Consider the following 16940-nt stretch of genomic DNA (forward strand, 5'->3'; position numbering starts at 1 on the left):
CTGTTCACCAGGGGAAAAGCAGAAAAGCCAACAAAGCCCCGATCCCTCGGATCCCCAGATCCCAAGCTCAGTGGGGCAGGGGAATCAGAGGAAAGTGTGGAGGACTCCCCTACCCCATCGCACCTCTGAGGCGCCGCTGCCTGCTCCGCAGGAAGCTCGGCAGCACCACCGCTCTCTTCCTTCACCGTGGGGCCACTTGCCTCCCCCTCGCTCTCCCTCTGCTCTAATACCCCTGACCTCCGCCGGGGGGCAGGCACTTGCTGGCACCGACCCTTGAGCACCGGCCCTCCGAGCCGTGAGGGAGCCGTGAGGGAGCCGTGAGGGAGCCGTGAGGGAGCCGTGAGGGAGCCGTGAGGGGCGGGGCGCACGGCACCGGCTCGGGGCCGCCCGGGAGGGGCGGCGGTGTGGCAGCGGCTGTCCTCCAGGGGGCGCTGCCACGCGCCCTGCCTGGAGTCCAACCCCTCCTCTCCCCCTTTCCTCTCCGCCTCCATTTCCCAGAGGGCGGCGCGGAAGCGGGGTAGGAAGTCTCGTGCGCCTGAGTCAGGGGAGGAGCGGGCGCGATGGCGCTGGAGACCCTCTCCCCGGACTGGGAGTTCGACCGCCTCGATGACGGCTCGCAGAGTGAGCGCGGGCGGGGAGGAGCGCGGCGCGGGAGGGGCCGGCGCCGGGGCTGCGGCGGTAACGCCACGGGGCGGGGGGAGGCGCGGGCTGAGCTCCCTCGCAGCCCTTCACCCCCTCGCAGCCCTTCACGCCCTCGCAGCCCTTCACGCCCTCGCAGCCCTTCACCCCTCTTGGCACCTCACGTCGCTGGATTCCCGGTGGGAACGGTGGGAGGAAGGAAGGGGTGGAGGGAAGGAGAAGAAATCGGTCGTGGGAGCTGAGCGAGGTCACCCGCCCCAGCTTCCCCTACGGACCCTGTCCGGAGAGGGGAGCCTGGTGCTCGCCGCGCCCCTTGCCTCGGCCCTTGCTCCTCCTCCGGTTAGGCCTGCGGGGTGGGCTGTGGCGGTGACCCTTTTTCCTCCCTCCGCTCTCTCTGTAGTTGTCAGGGGTTGTTGGGGGTGGGAGGGTGGCTTTCCCAACCCTTCATCCTTCACTCCCTTAGGGGAGTCGCCTCCAGTGCCACGAGCGCGGCAGGGAGCGGGCGGGCAGTCTTCCGTGACTTTCTTTCCTCGCACGAAGCGGGCAAGAGGAACGGATGCTTGCCGTGGGATGGGGTTTCTTTCCTTCCCGATCGCATCTCCTGGCTCACCGATTTGTGCAGTTGCTTCTTCGGTTTGCTGGAGAAGTCATGTCGAGGTGAATTAGTTGTATGCAGCTTCTGTTGGTGAAGGCTTTCTGGTATGGAGTTGGGTGGTCACTTGCGGTTTCACCTTTAAAAAAAATTAAGACCTTGAGATGCTAAAGACATTGACAGTGGGTTTGTGTGCCCGTAAAAATCCACTTTTTTTCTCAGCCCGTGGAGGTGACCTACTTTCTAAACGTGGAACGTGCATGGTTGTCACACTGTAAAGCACACTGTAAATTGAACGGAGCCGAATTAATACACCAGGTGTTGCTGTGAAAATGTGTCACTCATAGACCAACTGTTTCACGTAGAATGTTGTCCTAAGGGATGATGCTGTTTGTGCTGTATTCATTTGATCTGGATTTCAGTGGAAACTGAAGCTGTCCTAAGCTGAGGTTTTTGCCAGTTCTGTAGCTGCAGGGTAGCAAATGTAGCTTTTACTCAAAATACCACATTGCTACCAGTTTGGGTGTGACAAAGTGCAGCTATCAGAACTTTACATGATATAATGTGCTCTGTTAGCACCGTCTGACGGTGAACAAACAGGCTGATCTTCCACTGAGAGCAGCACACAACATTCGTCTAGAGAAAAGCCAAAGAAAAATCCTGTGACTTGAGAACTTATTTTGTTGTTGCTTACTTTCACTTTATATCATTAAGCTTTAGCAATTATAATGTTTTCAACTGAGGGCACAAGATAATTAAGTAAGTCTGTCTTGTTGCATCTCTGTCGTAGGTATTTATGGATAATGTACTTGCAAATCCTTCTGTGGCAGTCCCTTGAATGTTACTGATTTTATGGCAAGATAAGCTGATGGATCTGTACTACTGAGTAGATCTCTTGCATTCTTCTAAGTGTAATGCTTTCAGTGTATCACCTGAGGAGAAACTAAATCAAACTTTATTGTAAACAGATTGTGCCTTATGAAGTAGTATGTATGCTGCTCTGAAGACAAAGAAAATAACTGCTTTCTGTGATTTCTTTCTCCATGTGAGCCAGTTTGTTTAGGTTTTTTTTTTTTGCTGCATCTTAAAAAGCTTCCCTCCATCTCGAAGTCATTTTTTATCAGTTCAGCCCTGCCTATCTCTGGCTAGCTAATATCTCTCTTGTCTCTAAAATAGTGAGAAGCTATTTACACCTCTTATTTTACATATGATTAGTACAAGGTGGTAAATTGATGGCTATCAATAGATAAGTATTTGGAAATATTTAATATAGCTCAACATAAATATTACTATTAATGTAGCTCAACATAACTATTACTGTAGTTCAAAATCCATCATTTTGCTGCTGGAAAGGTGACTGTGAGTCTCTAGCAGAGTGCTGCTGGGAGATTTTTGTTTGAGAAATGCTGCCTGTTTCATAGGGAATTGCTTTGAACAGCAGTGTCAATTTCATACTCTTGTATGACTTGGAAGCTTTTTTTATTCTTCCTATAAAGCCTCAGTATCTGCCAGTTTCTCTGCTGTTAGTTTGTCTTTTGTGCAAAGGGAGGAAAAGGGAACTGGGCAGGCGCAGCTACAGGTTGGGCAGAGAAGAGATTCAGAGCAGCCCTGCGGAGGGCTTGGGGGTGCTGGTCGATGAGAAAATGAACATGGGCCGGCTTCAGTGTGAGCTTGCAGCCCAGAAAGCCAACCGTATCCTGGGCCGCATCAAAAGGAGCGTGACCAGCAGGTCGAAGGAGGTGATCCTGCCCCTCTAGTCTGCTCTCGTGAGACCTCACCTGGAGTATTGTGTGCAGTTCTGGTGTCCTCAACATAAAAAGGACATGGAACTGTTGGAACAAGTCCAGAGGAGGGCCACGAGGATGACCAGGGGACTGGAGCACCTCCCGTATGAAGATAGGCTGAGAAAGTTGGGGCTGTTCAGCCTGGAGAAGAGAAGGCTGCGTGGAGACCTCATAGCAGCCTTCCAGTATCTGAAGGTGGCCTACAGGGATGCTGGGGAGGGACTCTTCATTAGGGATTGTAGTGACAGGACAAGGGGTAACGGGTTAAAACTTAAACAGGGGAAGTTTAGATTGGATATAAGGAAGAGATTCTTTCCTGCTAGGGTGGTGAGGCACTGGAATGGATTGCCCAGGGAGGCTGTGAAAGCTCCATCCCTGGCAGTGTTCAAAGGCCAGGTTGGATGAAGCCTTGGGTGAGATGGTTTAGTCTGAGGTGTCCCTGCCGATTTCAGGGGGCTTGGAACTAAATGATCTTAAGGTCCTTTCCAACCCTAACTATTCTATGATTCTATGAATACTTCAGCATATCTCTATAGTAGGTCTTTGTACTCCAGATTTTCTAGCAGTAAAGTACTGAAGCTGACGTGGCTAGGTAAACTCTGTTCTGCAGGGCTCTGCATCCATCAGTGTTTTACTGGTTTTCTGCAGCAGAGCTTCCAAAAAATGCACTGGAAGGAAACCTGAAAGATGAGATGGATTTGATGGAATAGAATAATATGATGTTACAATTCGAGGACCGCATGTCTGGACTGCATACTGCTGATGGAGAGCTGCTTGTTTGCTTGGCTCCTATCTGTTTACAAGGAATTCAGTCTCCTTATTTTGACAGTGCCTGTGCACTGTCTAGGCTGCAGGTACAGGTAGAACCCAATGGCACTAATGCGGAACTTAGTGTAAGAGAGTTTACTGAGCTTCTTGGATAGGCTTTGCAGTCCATATGCCCTTACAGCTGGCGTTGCTGCTGGCTTCACAGTAGTAGCTTAGAATTGGTTCCTGACTTCACTGCAGTCATTTCTCCTTCCAAGTCTCAACCTTCCTGTGCATGGTCCTTATCATCTTTTCCTTATTAATTTGTCCTTATTCATTCTTCCCCTAATGCCCAGTGCAGTGTCTCAGTCAAATATTCTTTTCTCAAAAAAATGTCTGATGATTGATTCAGCAGTACTCTCCCACTGAAGTAGTCACCCACTGTCATTTGCTCGGTTATTGACAATGTGGATGAGTAAGAGGTTAAACATGCAGAATAGAAGAATATGTTTTCTTAACTTTCTAGAGCAGCCTACTTGCTGAAATTGAAAAGAGCTATATGAGAGTAGAATTCTTGTTTGGAAACAGTTTAGTTGTTCAGCTGATTTACGTTCTCTAACATTTACAGATAATCCTATTTTCAGCAAATAGCAGAAGATTGTGAGCTGTTGGATTTGTTACCTAATTATGGGGAAGACACTTTAGTCTTCACGTGAAAAAGGATTGTACTTCCCTACTGAGTGTAGAACCTTGAGCAGGACTCATATACTCTGTAGTTCAAATTATGCAACCAAGTCAGTAACTATATATAATTTGGGGAGGAGGGGAGTGTATCTTAATGTGGGAAGAAAAAAAATCAGGATAGAGTGAATGAAACTTTTGTGGACCAATTGGATTTAGACTTACTTTGCTAATTAATACCACTGTTTTTGGTGTTTGACCAGCTGAATGTTACCTTTTGAACCTACTTGCCCCTAACATTAATAGGACAGCTGTTCATTTCAATGTCCAAGTGTTAAACAGAAGAGAAGTTCTGTTTGAAGATCGTGAATTTGAAAGGGGGCAGAATAGTTAAAAGCTATAAACTTCCATCTAATGCCCAGACATCTTACAGAGAGGTACCAGAGAGTGAGTGAAAAGAGCATTGCCACTAATTCATCTGCTACTCAGGGTAAACTGTTTAGACCCATTGCCTCAAAGTTCTAATATGATTGTATATGTACTGTTTCAGCTGATGTGTTATGGTTTCCACTGATGTTTCTTTGCTCAGCATCTTGATGTGATTGTTAAGGTTTGTTAACATCTGATGTGGTTTGTTAAGATCTTAGCTTGAAAGAATGTACATTTAGAAATTTCTGCTAATCACTTTGACTGATATTCTTTAAGTAGTATTTGGATTTCTTTCAAACCGACACTAAGTTGTAGGATTGTTTTTAAACAAGTAATAACTTTGTATTAAAGATGTGATGGTGTTAAGGAAGAGTGCTGCAGCAAAATGAGGAATACAGTACTAAAGCTAAATAGCATCAGATTAAATATTTCTAAATAAAATTGAGATTGTAGTTTAGTTAACAGTCTATAAAATTGTGCAAATGTTATCAATTCTCAGAAATTCATGCTGAAGTGCAATTGAAGAATTATGGAAAATTTCTTGAGGAATATACATCTCAGCTGAAGAGAATTGAAGATGCTTTGGATGACTCTGTTGGAGATGTTTGGGACTTCAGCCTTGATCCCATTGCATTAAAGGTCTTCATATATTTAATATGCATTGCAACTGTTATTTTCCTACTTTTTCCTTCCCTTCAAAACCTGAGATTTAAAAGGTTCATGCATTTGTGCTCTTAAAATTTTGACATTTGTGTTTGAAAAACCTATCCAATACTATTTTAATTATCAAGCAGTTAATAAATTGGTGCATATCGTAAGAGAAGATGGTTTCACATTATTCATTTGCAGTGTTTCGGTTACTAGTTGAAGTTAATTTATAGTTCTTCATGTGTTGGGAAGGCCAAGTCCAGCAAACCTCTTCCCTCTGGGGCTAGGCTTCCAGAAGAGCTCACTAACAGTTGTATAACTGCACAACAAGGTGTGTGTGTATTTGTAGTTGTGTTGTGACTTAATGGCCTTGACACAGTGTTTTCTGTCCTCCAGAGGTAGCTATTTCCTTGGTCATAAGTTCTCTGCAAAGCATTGGGTTTTTTTTTTTCTTTCCACTGAATTTGCAGATATCAGTTAAAACCACTTTTGTTACTATATGAAACTTGTCTCTTCTGAAGATGTAGTCTCAAGCAGTCATCTGCCTGAATGGTTTGAATAAACTCTGTGGGGCACCAAAGTGCTGGATGTACATGAACTAGTCAATATCATGGCTGAGTTCAGTACAAAAAGTCAGTGCCTGCATACAGCTATATGTTTTGCACCCTGTTTCTTGAATTTGGTATTCTTAATTCATGGTTTGGGTTTCCTGAGCTGTTTTTTCCTACACACTCCATAATGACCATGCTTTTGCATTCCAAGTTTTATAAGTACATTGTTGCTAATGTTATATAGTATGTCTAGTTATTTGCCTTTCTACCTAGAGCAAAAGGAAAGGTATTTCCATGTAAATGTGAATGGTGAAGATTTTCTGCAGCATAGGCTGCCTGTAACCTGCAGTTATTGCTCTCTTATTACTGACTGAGATTAAACTGGGGAAGAAGGAAATACGTACCTAGTTGGATAAATGTATTTTTGGCCAATATTTTCTAAAGTTGTTTGGTTTTGTTTTTTAATTTTAGCTTTTGCCATATGAACAGTCCTCCCTACTAGAGCTCATAAAGACAGAAAACAAGGTAAGAGCTTTATGCTTAAAAGAAAAAATAAGTAAGAGTTTTCTAGTTAAAATCAAGCCTTCTAAAAGTGGATTTATATGTAATCTGTGTGTTTTCCCCCTCCCCCCTCTTTGAGTCTAGGTTCTAAACAAAGTAATAACTGTGTATGCTGCTCTGTGCTGTGAAATCAAGAAGTTAAAATATGAGGTAAATTCCACTGTCTTTTATTACTGTTTGTATGAAAATGTTTGCAGATTGGCAAGCTGATGTATCAATTTATTCTTTAGCAGTAAAGAAACAAGATATGATGTCTAAATAATTTTTGTAGCATGATTACATATATTGTATTTATTAAAAACAAATTTCTGCTTTTGTTGTTAGGCAGAAACTAAATTTTATAATGGCCTCTTGTTTTATGGAGAAGGAGGTAAGTAGCTCCCTTTAAAGTAAAAGTTTGTAGTTTTATTATTGCTTCAGATTATATTCAGTTCTACAATAAGTATAATTTTATAATATGGATACATGCTTTGTCTGTTTCTTTGACTGATGGACACCGAGTAACAGACTTTATAGGGATGTATGTTAGCGTCTTTCCACTGTCCTGAGTTAGCTTTAGGTAACAGTAACTTTTATCTGTAAAGGCCTGTTACTTGCAGTAAGTGTTCTTACGTTAAAAGACATTTTGTGATAGCCTTATTTACATGAGAAATAGGGAGTGTAGGCTGTTAAGGTTGTATTAAATGCATAATATACAGCTTATATACTGTAGCTCCTGTTTTTTCAAAGTACTGCATTGAAAACCAGTTTTTCACATATAAATGCATCCTAAACTAACTTATTTCATATTGGGACTAGATTTTTACACTGGTTGTAGTCGAACAGTAAGTCTTTAATTTGATTGTAATAAAACAAACCATCAAGAAGTAACTTGGGCTACGTAATTATAGTTGTTCCACGAGAAGTTGTGGTGTGTTGGTATCACCTGCTTTTCAAGTGCAGGTAATAGCACTCATATTACTGTTCAAACCATGACATAAAAGAATACTGACTATAAGTCAATACAGTTGACAAATCATGAGACCCTACTTTAGGTGAAAGCTGCTCTTTGTGTTGGAGTTAAACTGCTATCTCATCCAAAGGCTTGGTCTTAAGCTTCCACCTTAAAGGATGCTTGTCTGGGAGTAAGTGCAGGTCTTGGTCCTGAGCACTGAATATATTAAGTTGTTTTAAAGACATATCACCTAACTTTGTTTTCTGTTTCAGAAAGTTCTCATAGTAGTCTTATAAAAGGGCTTTTCAAAAGCTTTTCAAGAGCTTTGACTGTGGCAGAAGTGTTGGGGAATGTGAAATCATTGAGCTAGGGACTGTTTATCAATGTTTTAAGTGCTATATGACTGTTCTGGTTCAGTTAAGGAATGTGAAGAAGTGTGGGTTTTGTTGGTTTGTTGTTTTACCTTTATTTTTTTGTTGTTGTTGTTGTTATTAGGTTCTTCTTATCAGGCAAAGTTTTAAATATCTTAAAGTATGATTTTTTTGGCAGCATATCACTAGGGAATCACTGAAAACTTTTCCATGTTTCTAGCATGAAAAAGTCAGACTTACAGATTAACATATTGCAGCACCAGTTTGTTCCTGATGTGTGTTCTGCAGGGAATGCTTGAGAATGGCAGGAACTGAGATGTCAGCCTTCAGTGAGTTAGGCAAGGATGCTGAAATTAGATTCTCCACTTCCATATCCCTCCTTGTAGCATCTGCTTTGATAACAGCAAGCCTGCTTACTTAAAACAGCTGGCAAAGGTAGTGGCTCAGCGATGGCTGAAATTTAAACAAATACTGTTCTGGCCTGTTTCTTCTGTATAAAAAACATTTGTTTTTTTCATCTTGTCCGTGGAGTGACTAGGACTAATCCAGGAACTTTGAAAAGTTAGTTGGATACTAAATAATTACTAGTGGATGTTCCTCATAATATAAATGCATACTGCTTTCATACAAACTTTTTAAAATGGAATCTTTTATATGAAGTTAGATACTATATATGCCTTTAAAGAATTGTTTCTTATTCTTTATTTTCTTTCAGGTGTGATGGAGACATTTTTCCTGCTTTGTATCTAATTTACGAACTGTAATTTTTAATGAGAAAGAAACTTCAAAAAGGCCCAGCCTAGGAGAGCAAAATTAAAAGCTTTTAAGGTTTCATCAGTATGCTTACAGTAGTACACTCCACTTGTATGACAGGCAAATGGCTTGGAGAGAAAGCTTCAATGTTAATTTAACAGATATAATATAGGCTTTTGAAAGCGGTGACAAATGTTTGTCTTTTAAGCCACAGATTCCAGCATGGTGGAGGGAGATTGCCAAATACAGATGGGAAGATTTGTTTCTTTCTTGCAGGTAGAGTATGTCTTTTTTCCTTTTTTTTTTCTTTGACAGCAATTGTAATTTTATTTTTACTTGCAAAGTGAATTTAACAGTCTGCAGCATCCTGCTTGCATCTTGCTGAAAGGCATTGCAGTCATTTGATACGTTACTATGTTTTGCCTAAATTGAGGTTATTTCCTTTGTAAGTAAAGATGCCTATGTTTTGTGGTTTTAATTAGGAAGTTTTAGTTTTCATTGGGCATTGGGAATGGATTAATTATTTATACATCATTTTGTTTAGATGATAGAAGAAAGCAAAACTGAAATATGTACCTGGAAAAAAAATTGCTTATACCTGACTCAAACCGTCAGTGAAGAACACTCGTTTCTTATACAGTTTAGTTGTTATCAGGGTTTTTTGCATGAAAACAGGATCTGTGTTTCTTATGAGGATTTCCTGTGCTCTTGGGTTTCAGTCTATTATGGATTTATATTTTTTTGGTCTTAGTATAGCTTAAATGACTGTTCCCCAAAATGTTTCTGTTTTTATGCATAATTGCTCATAATGAAATATCTGCATTGAAGTAGAGAATATATAGGAAGCTTCCAGAATGTTTAAACAAATCCTAGTTTAACAAAGGTTAAAATTCCTGTTCTTGCTGTATAGTAGCATGGCAGTAGTCATTTACTGAGTCATAACAGGTTCAATGCTATAGGAAGTTGGTTCTCAACCTCTTTTACCATGCCCAAGTGCAGTTAGTTGTTAGGGTATCTTGGAAGTTTGTTTCCCATTTTCACAGTATGACAGTATGCTAGAGATTGGAAGGGACCTCAAAAGATCATCTAGTCCAATCCCCCTGCCGGAGCAGGAACACCTAGATAATGTTACACAGGAATGTGTCCAGGCGGGTTTTGAATGTCTCCAGGGAAGGAGACTCCACAACCTCCCTGGGCAGCCTGTTCCAGTGTTCCGTCACCCTCACTGGGAAGAAGTTTCTTCTCAAGTTTAAGTGGAACCTCTTGTGTTCCAGTTTGTACCCATTACCCCTTGTCCTATCATTGTTTGCCACTGAGTAGAGCCTGGCTCCATCCTCGTGACACTCCCCCTTTATATATTTTTATACACTAATAAGGTCACCCCTCAGTCTCCTCTTCTCTAAACTATAGAGACCCAGCTCTCTCAGTCTTTCCTCATAAGGGAGATGCTCCACTCCCTTAATCATCTTAGTTGCCCTGCTCTGGACTCTGTCCAGCAGGTCCCTGTCCTTCTTGAACTGAGGGGCCCACAGCTGGACACAATTTTCCAAGCTTTTTGTCCCATCAACTTTATCATTTTCATCTTTCATCCTTTATTTCTTTCTGAGCAGATGTTTGAGACTTTTTTAGTGATTCTGAAATGAGGCTACTGTACAGTTGTGTTTTTTTCCGGACATCTCCCCCGGGCACTCCCATGCCAGGATGCTTTGTTCAGGTAGAAGTTGAGAGCAGAGTGACTGGCTCTCTGGTTAGCTTTCTGCATTGCAAACTTGCTCTGCAGAAGAAGTTTATGTTTATTTATGGGGTGAATGCTGATGTGTATAGGGTAAGCACTATGGAAATACATAGCAGTGTTTCTTGTGAGCCTACTTTGTATGTATGCTATGATGGCTTGCTGATTGTTGAGCAACTTTGGAAAGAAGGGAGATGCAGGGTGTTTCCCCAAAGGGAGAGTTACTAGGCTAACAGTGTGTACTTTCTCCTTACTGAGTTTGTTCTTTTTCAGCTGTTGTGTTCCACTGAATCCACTCAGTACTAGTGTATATCCATAGAATTGAAAATGCTGTTCTGGTCAGTGTTTATAAGCATACCCCCAAGGGCAGTGTGAAAATACGAATTAAGGTGATAAGAGGTGAAATGTTGCTTTTGTAGAGCTAATGTCCACTCACAGATTTATTGCCTCTTCTTAGTTCAAGGTTTCTTAATTAACTAAATATAATAGCCTCAAATTTGTTATCGCAGTACTTTTTAATTATCCAAATATTACTGTGAAACACTAGTTAAGTACTCTTGATCCTGCAGAAAACAGTGTATTTGAAGAACTATGACAAAATTATAATCTTGTTCTACTATAAGAATCATAGAATGGTTAGGGTTGGGAAGGACCTTAAGATCATCTGTTATGTAGTTGCCAATCTGCATGTGCTGTTAAATTGGACTATTTCCTGGAAGTTTTAAAATGGCAGCTGGTGCCCCTTGCCCAGGAAACATTATCTCAGTGTCTATTGATCCATTCCTTTGGAATCTCTTCTCTTGTTTAAGCTGCTTTTTTAGAGCAATAAAGGTTTAAGAAGTAATGACACTTATGTTTTGTGAAAACTGGTGACTAATAGAAGGCAGAAGCCCAAATAAAATCTATTTTTGATGGAGAGCAAGATGGAATTCAGCTGTTAGCCAGTCTTCTGGCAGAAACACAGCCTGGCTGATTAGCCAGTGTGGGCTGTCTGCTATGAAGCCATCTGTGTGCTGACTGGGTAGACTCATCACATACTGACTTTTCCCTGATAATATTACAGGTTACTTTAATGAGACCTTTAGAAATATTTATAAATACCTTTATAAAAATATTATAGTAGTTAAGGGAAAACTCAGATTTGTTTATCCTGTTGTTCAGGGAACATTGACTTGTTTGGAGTGTTTTTTTGAGAACAGTATTCTGTGGCTTATCACTCTTGGAGTCGGTACAGGCTTCTGTATTAATTTCTGATTTGAATTTATCTGTCACCAGCTCCTGAAGCCTGACTCTTGAATATAGTGGGAAAAAGCACTGCCTTTACTATTGGGTATATTATTTCTGAAAATACCTGGGGACTGTTAAGTTGCTTCTTACTGTCCCTGATAAATTGAACCAGGAATATAAATAGTCCAAGATGTACTGGAAGCTTGTGTTTGATACCTTATTAGCTTAGTCCCAGATCCTTTTTTGGAGTTGTTAGTAGGATGTTTTCCATCCTGCTATAGGTCTGTCCACTGACTTGGATTAGGGATGTAGTTGGACCTTGGGCTGCAAGTTCAGTGGTTCATCTTCAGTGTTTTGGATGCAGTGACAGCATGTGTATGAACAGAGTCTGTACATATAGATGCATTTTATTTTCTTCTATTTCAGGAGCTGTCCTGCTTTGTTACCCGATGTTATGAAGTGGTGGTGAATATAGTGCATCAGTTGGCTGTTCTCTATACAAGCAACAAGTAATTATTCTCTAAAATGCTACATTATTCTTGTGTAGATAAACAAATGTATAAAATATGAATGTTCTGTTTAAGGCATGGTCGTTTTTGGAATATTGTTATCTGCAGAGGTGGAGAGAGCTTTGCTGTGCAAGTTTGGGCTTCATAAGCCATTACAGAAGTGAATTTGTTTTATTTTCAGAAAAGTGCTTTTATATTAACGTGGAACTAACTAGGTTGGGAAAGACCTTTAAAATCATCAAGACCAACTGTTACCCCAGGACTGCAAAGTCTACTACTAAACCATGTCACTGAGGGCCTCATCTACATGGTTTTTGAACACTTCCAAGGGACAGTGATTCTGCCACTTCCCTGGGCAGACTGTTCCAATTCCTGATCACCCTCTTGGTGAAAAAAAAAAAGAGATACAAGATATTTTATGATTAGGAGGTATTATTACTCTTTCATCTTTGCTGTGTTTGAGAGATTCCTTCTACTGACTAATAAAGTGGATACAAGTAGCTTCAGAAGGTAAAAAAATCAGTTCACTTCCACAGTCTGTTTTAAATGCGTCAGTCTTGGTATATAATCCTCACAGAACAACCATGATTTTAACACTTGAAGTTGAACTGTTGTAGTAAGGCCTGTTGGGTTTAGCTCCTGTGAAAACTGTGGAGAATATAGATGTAGGGATCTTGATTCCTCCCTGTGCCTGCCAGATAGGATAGCATTGTTCTTAATTCTTGTTTTATACTACAGCACAAGGTAGATTTTCTGTTGGATGTGTACCTTGGACATGTCTTGATTAAATATGTGAAGTGATTTTATACTTTTGGGTTGCAAGGCTATACGTATCAAGGCAAACTACTGTCAGCATAACTGAATTGGGAATAGCTGATGTACATCTATACTGAACGCGCTCAGTGGTTTAAACCAGTGCTGTACATTTAAAAATGTGGTATTTGATCATAGTGCACAGATTTCACAGAGCATGTAATTTTAATCAGATTTAATCCTAGGTTCTTTGCTTTCTGAAGTTATGATGTTAATGAAGATGTTAATGAAGAAAAACGTACCCCAAGAAACAAAAAACACACTGCGATACAGAGTTGATAAATATGCTCTGTTCTGAGGTTTAAAATATTTATTTTATTTGCAGGAATGCACCAAAAATTATAGAGACATCTGGAGTTCATTTTCAGGTGGGAATGATTTGGTGGAACCTTTTTGCTTATGTCAGTATATGTATGTCTTGATCATTAATGCTCTGAAAAGCAGCAAGAAAGTGAGTTTCAAGTACAACTTTCAATCTGAAATCACCTTTAAAGGTTTTATTTTGATAATCAGCTTTTTCTGGCCTTTATGTGGAAAGGCCTGGCATCTCCGTGTCTGTCATATTCTAGTTTTCTTAGGGGAAAAGTGTTTGCATGCTTCCTAAATGTGTGTGTTTTAAAAATCCTACATTCAGTGTCAAAATAGATGAGTGAGCTTTAGTTTGTGTGCAGGCACCACTTTGTGTCACTACAAGCAATACTAAATCTTTAAGCTACTGAACCAAGAAATCTTAGATATAACTCTGTAGCTTACGTCTTGTTGGCTGATAATTTATTGAATTTGCATAAATGCATTAAAATTCTCAATCACTACAGTATTTTCTTTTTTTTTGTTGTTTTTTTTGTTTGTTTGTTTTAAACCAGGCAATGTATGAGCACCTGGGGGAATTGCTCACAGTCTTAATCACTCTGGATGAAATAATTGACAATCATGCCACTCTGAAAGATCACTGGACCATGTATAAGAGGTATGTTTCTGAAGATGTGAAAAATGCTCCCACAGCATAAAAGATAAAAGCATTTGTGTGAGTCTTTGTTCCAAGAAAGTCAGTGTGGGAACATGGATATTCATAACCCTGAAATTTTTCCAGAAATCTTAGTGAAGAGTGGGCCTAAGCTCCTGCTGTGTCCTAAGCACCAGTAAGTTTTTAAAGTGCTGAATGTTCTATTTGTGATACAAGGTAGGCATGTTGACAAAGTAATAGGTGGTGGGGTTTAAAATACATTCAGTAAGAAACCTAATTTCATGCAGAACTGATCTAAGACTATTCTTATCCATATTGATCATGGGGATGGGTGTACAAGTAAGAACAATATCTTAAGTAATAGCTGAAAAGTCAACAGTTATAAAGGTTGCTAAATTAGGGGGGTAACCACTGTTTTATTGAAAGCCTAAATAAATGGGAGTTATTCAAATGCAAATGGCTTATACAGACTGAGTGGGTTTTGTTTCTGTTTAATTTTGGAGTTGCTGCTAGGCACAAATGTGGACGATTAAAATCTATTACCAAAACAGTACAGGATATGATAAAACTGTTAGCATGTTCTAATTGTATGTACATGTTCCACACCTACTCCTTGCAGGCTGCTAAAATCTGTCCATCACAACCCTTCTAAGTTTGGGATTCAAGAAGATAAACTGAAGCCTTTTGAAAAGTTGTTGTTAAAATTGGAATGCCAGTTACTGGATGGAATGATATTTCAGGTACTGAAATTAATATTCCCCAATATATTAGTGGAACGTTATTACGTTGAAGTGACAGTCTGTTTACAATGGCTTATTTGTTTTTGTTTTGTTTTGTTCTGGATATAAAGATGTGTGAATTTGGCTCTTGCATCTGTGCATGGGGATAAAAAGCCTCTATTGTAAGACATTTTGTTGCTGCTCTTACGTGCTAGAGCTGTGCCAGGCTTTGAATGCTAGCTGTTAACACTTACTCTTTTCACAGAATTAAAGAAATGCAGACAGCTTGGTATTAGGACTGTGTATTATCGAGGATTTTGTTTTTTACCAGAAATTTTGGTAGTGCACAGGCTTAAATAACATAGGTCCACTTTATTTTAGCTGCAAGTTAAAATCTCCTTACCTATCTGCAAAATTTGTGAAGTGTGACCTCTTATTAGATATTTTCTCTCTTTCCTAGCATGAAAGACAGGTTAACTGTCATCAGGTACCACTTCAGTGGTGTATATCTCTGAAACATGCAGCTGTATGAGTAGATGGGAAGGTTTGTTTTTTCAATACAATTAACTTAAATGTGTTCATACAGGAAGCCATGTTTTTTTTTAGGAAAGTCTGTATTTGAGTTACTGAAATTGGAATTTGTGGCATAGCGGGCAGAGAATAGTGTTGCTGCTCTTACTTTAAATCTTAAATGGCATAGGGAAGAAGGCTTTTTTTTTTTTTTTCTGTAAAAGCCTCCAAAAGGGAAATTGTAGATAAATAATTAAACACAATTTAGTTTATTCTTTCAAAGGACATTTCTACCAGCTATCCATTTTTCATCTTATTTCTAAATTGTTGCACTGGGACAAAGACTTCATTATATGTTTGAGACATGGGTAGGATTTATCTAGTATTCATTCAGAAAGTCTCTCTTCCTATCCTGCAAATGCCCCTTCCTAACAAAAATACAGGAAAAAATATTCTTAAATACAACTCCATTGAAGACTTTTCTAATACCTTTAGAAAATCTGAAGTGTGTGTCTCTTCTTTGACTGCTGTGTGGGTTTGGTAACTTTTTTAAACTGTTACCAGTGGTGTGGGGTTTTATGCAACAGGTTCATGCACCACATACTACAGGCAACTTGCATGATGATCTTGTTAAGTTAATGGATAGTTAGTGACATACTATAATAATGCAAATGCTCATCCAGTTTCTTATCACAAGCACATCAAGTGGTTTCCTTAAAAATGGCCTATAATGGAATGTGAAGTAAATAAAGTCACTTTTTGAATGTTAAATACAAGAGAGGTTTTTAATGTTTACTCTACTAAATTTAAGCATAGTTAAAAATCTGTATGTCATGAAGTTTCAGACTAACTTCAGCTTAATCTTAAATCACTTTGCTATGGCAGTATTTTTCTCTTGCAAAATCAATATTCTTTTAAGGTCCAAAATTCATGGCATTACATAATGCTTTTTTTTTTTCGCTCCCCCTCCCTTTTTTCTTAGGCCTGCATAGAGCAGCAGTTTGATTCTCTAAATGGTGGAGTGTCGGTGTCAAAGAACAGCACGTTTGCTGAAGAATTTGCTCACACTCTTCGCACAGCTTTTGCAAATGTTGAAACCAAACTTGGTAATGCAAGCTCATGCTTCTCCTGCCACCCTCACTGTTTCTAAAATTGTTTGTATTGTTTGTCTGGGAGTAGACTTGAAAAAACAGTGTATTTCTGCAGGTGAACCTTCAGAAATTGACCAGAGAGATAAATATGTGGGCATCTGTGGCCTCTTTGTACTGCATTTTCAGATTTTTCGGACCATAGACAAGAAATTTTACAAGTCATTGTTGGATGTCTGTAAAAAGGTGAACACCTTATTCTTTTGTCAATAATTAAGGGGGAGGGGGAATTTTCACTAATGAGGTAGATAATTTTCTTAGTTGCATAGCACAGACTTTGGAAAAGAAAGAATACACAATTTGCTGAGTCAGAAAGCAGAATTAAGATTTTCTTTCTTTTTTTTTTTTCTACTTTTTGTAATTCCCCCTCCTCTCATTTTCTTTTAAAGATGGTCTAAAACCTGTGTACGCACTTAGCAGCAAGGTAAAATAACTTGAAATTAACGCTTCTTCTGGACATTAATGTGACACTGAGGACAAAAAATTGTTATGACTACTGTGGACTGAATAAATGTTGTGGGTTTTGACCTTGGCTATAAACATGTATTTTGAAAGACCTCTAAGACCAAAGGGTATTTGGGCTTTTTCATATCATGTGGCATTAAGAAATTATTAAATTCTCTAATAC

The 16940-nt window shown here is 39.8% G+C and overlaps 1 protein-coding gene across 3 annotated transcripts in view; it reads left to right on the plus strand.

Annotated features, from left to right (window-relative positions):
• The first annotated feature begins 462 nt into the window (after positions 1–462).
• The window catches only part of WASHC4 (WASH complex subunit 4), a 38641-nt gene continuing 22163 nt past the window's right edge, over positions 463–16940 (plus strand). For 2 of the 3 annotated variants that reach the window (XM_061445016.1, XM_061445017.1), the window contains exons 1-12: positions 463–621; positions 5372–5511; positions 6543–6596; positions 6717–6782; positions 6957–7002; positions 8899–8966; positions 12076–12158; positions 13297–13339; positions 13835–13938; positions 14555–14675; positions 16147–16270; positions 16371–16498. In XM_061445016.1, the coding sequence (XP_061301000.1) occupies positions 561–621; positions 5372–5511; positions 6543–6596; positions 6717–6782; positions 6957–7002; positions 8899–8966; positions 12076–12158; positions 13297–13339; positions 13835–13938; positions 14555–14675; positions 16147–16270; positions 16371–16498 (1038 nt within the window). In that variant the 5' untranslated portion in view covers positions 463–560. Of the gene's footprint in view, positions 622–5371; positions 5512–6540; positions 6597–6716; positions 6783–6956; positions 7003–8898; positions 8967–12075; positions 12159–13296; positions 13340–13834; positions 13939–14554; positions 14676–16146; positions 16271–16370; positions 16499–16940 lie in introns of those variants that run through there. The other variant, XM_061445018.1, reaches the window with a different exon arrangement.

Source organism: Pezoporus flaviventris, unplaced genomic scaffold (assembly GCF_033815535.1).
Source record: "Pezoporus flaviventris isolate CSIRO_AGI_PZ_B2104156 unplaced genomic scaffold, CSIRO_AGI_Pfla_v1 ptg000002l, whole genome shotgun sequence".
Lineage (NCBI taxonomy): Eukaryota > Metazoa > Chordata > Aves > Psittaciformes > Psittacidae > Pezoporus > Pezoporus flaviventris.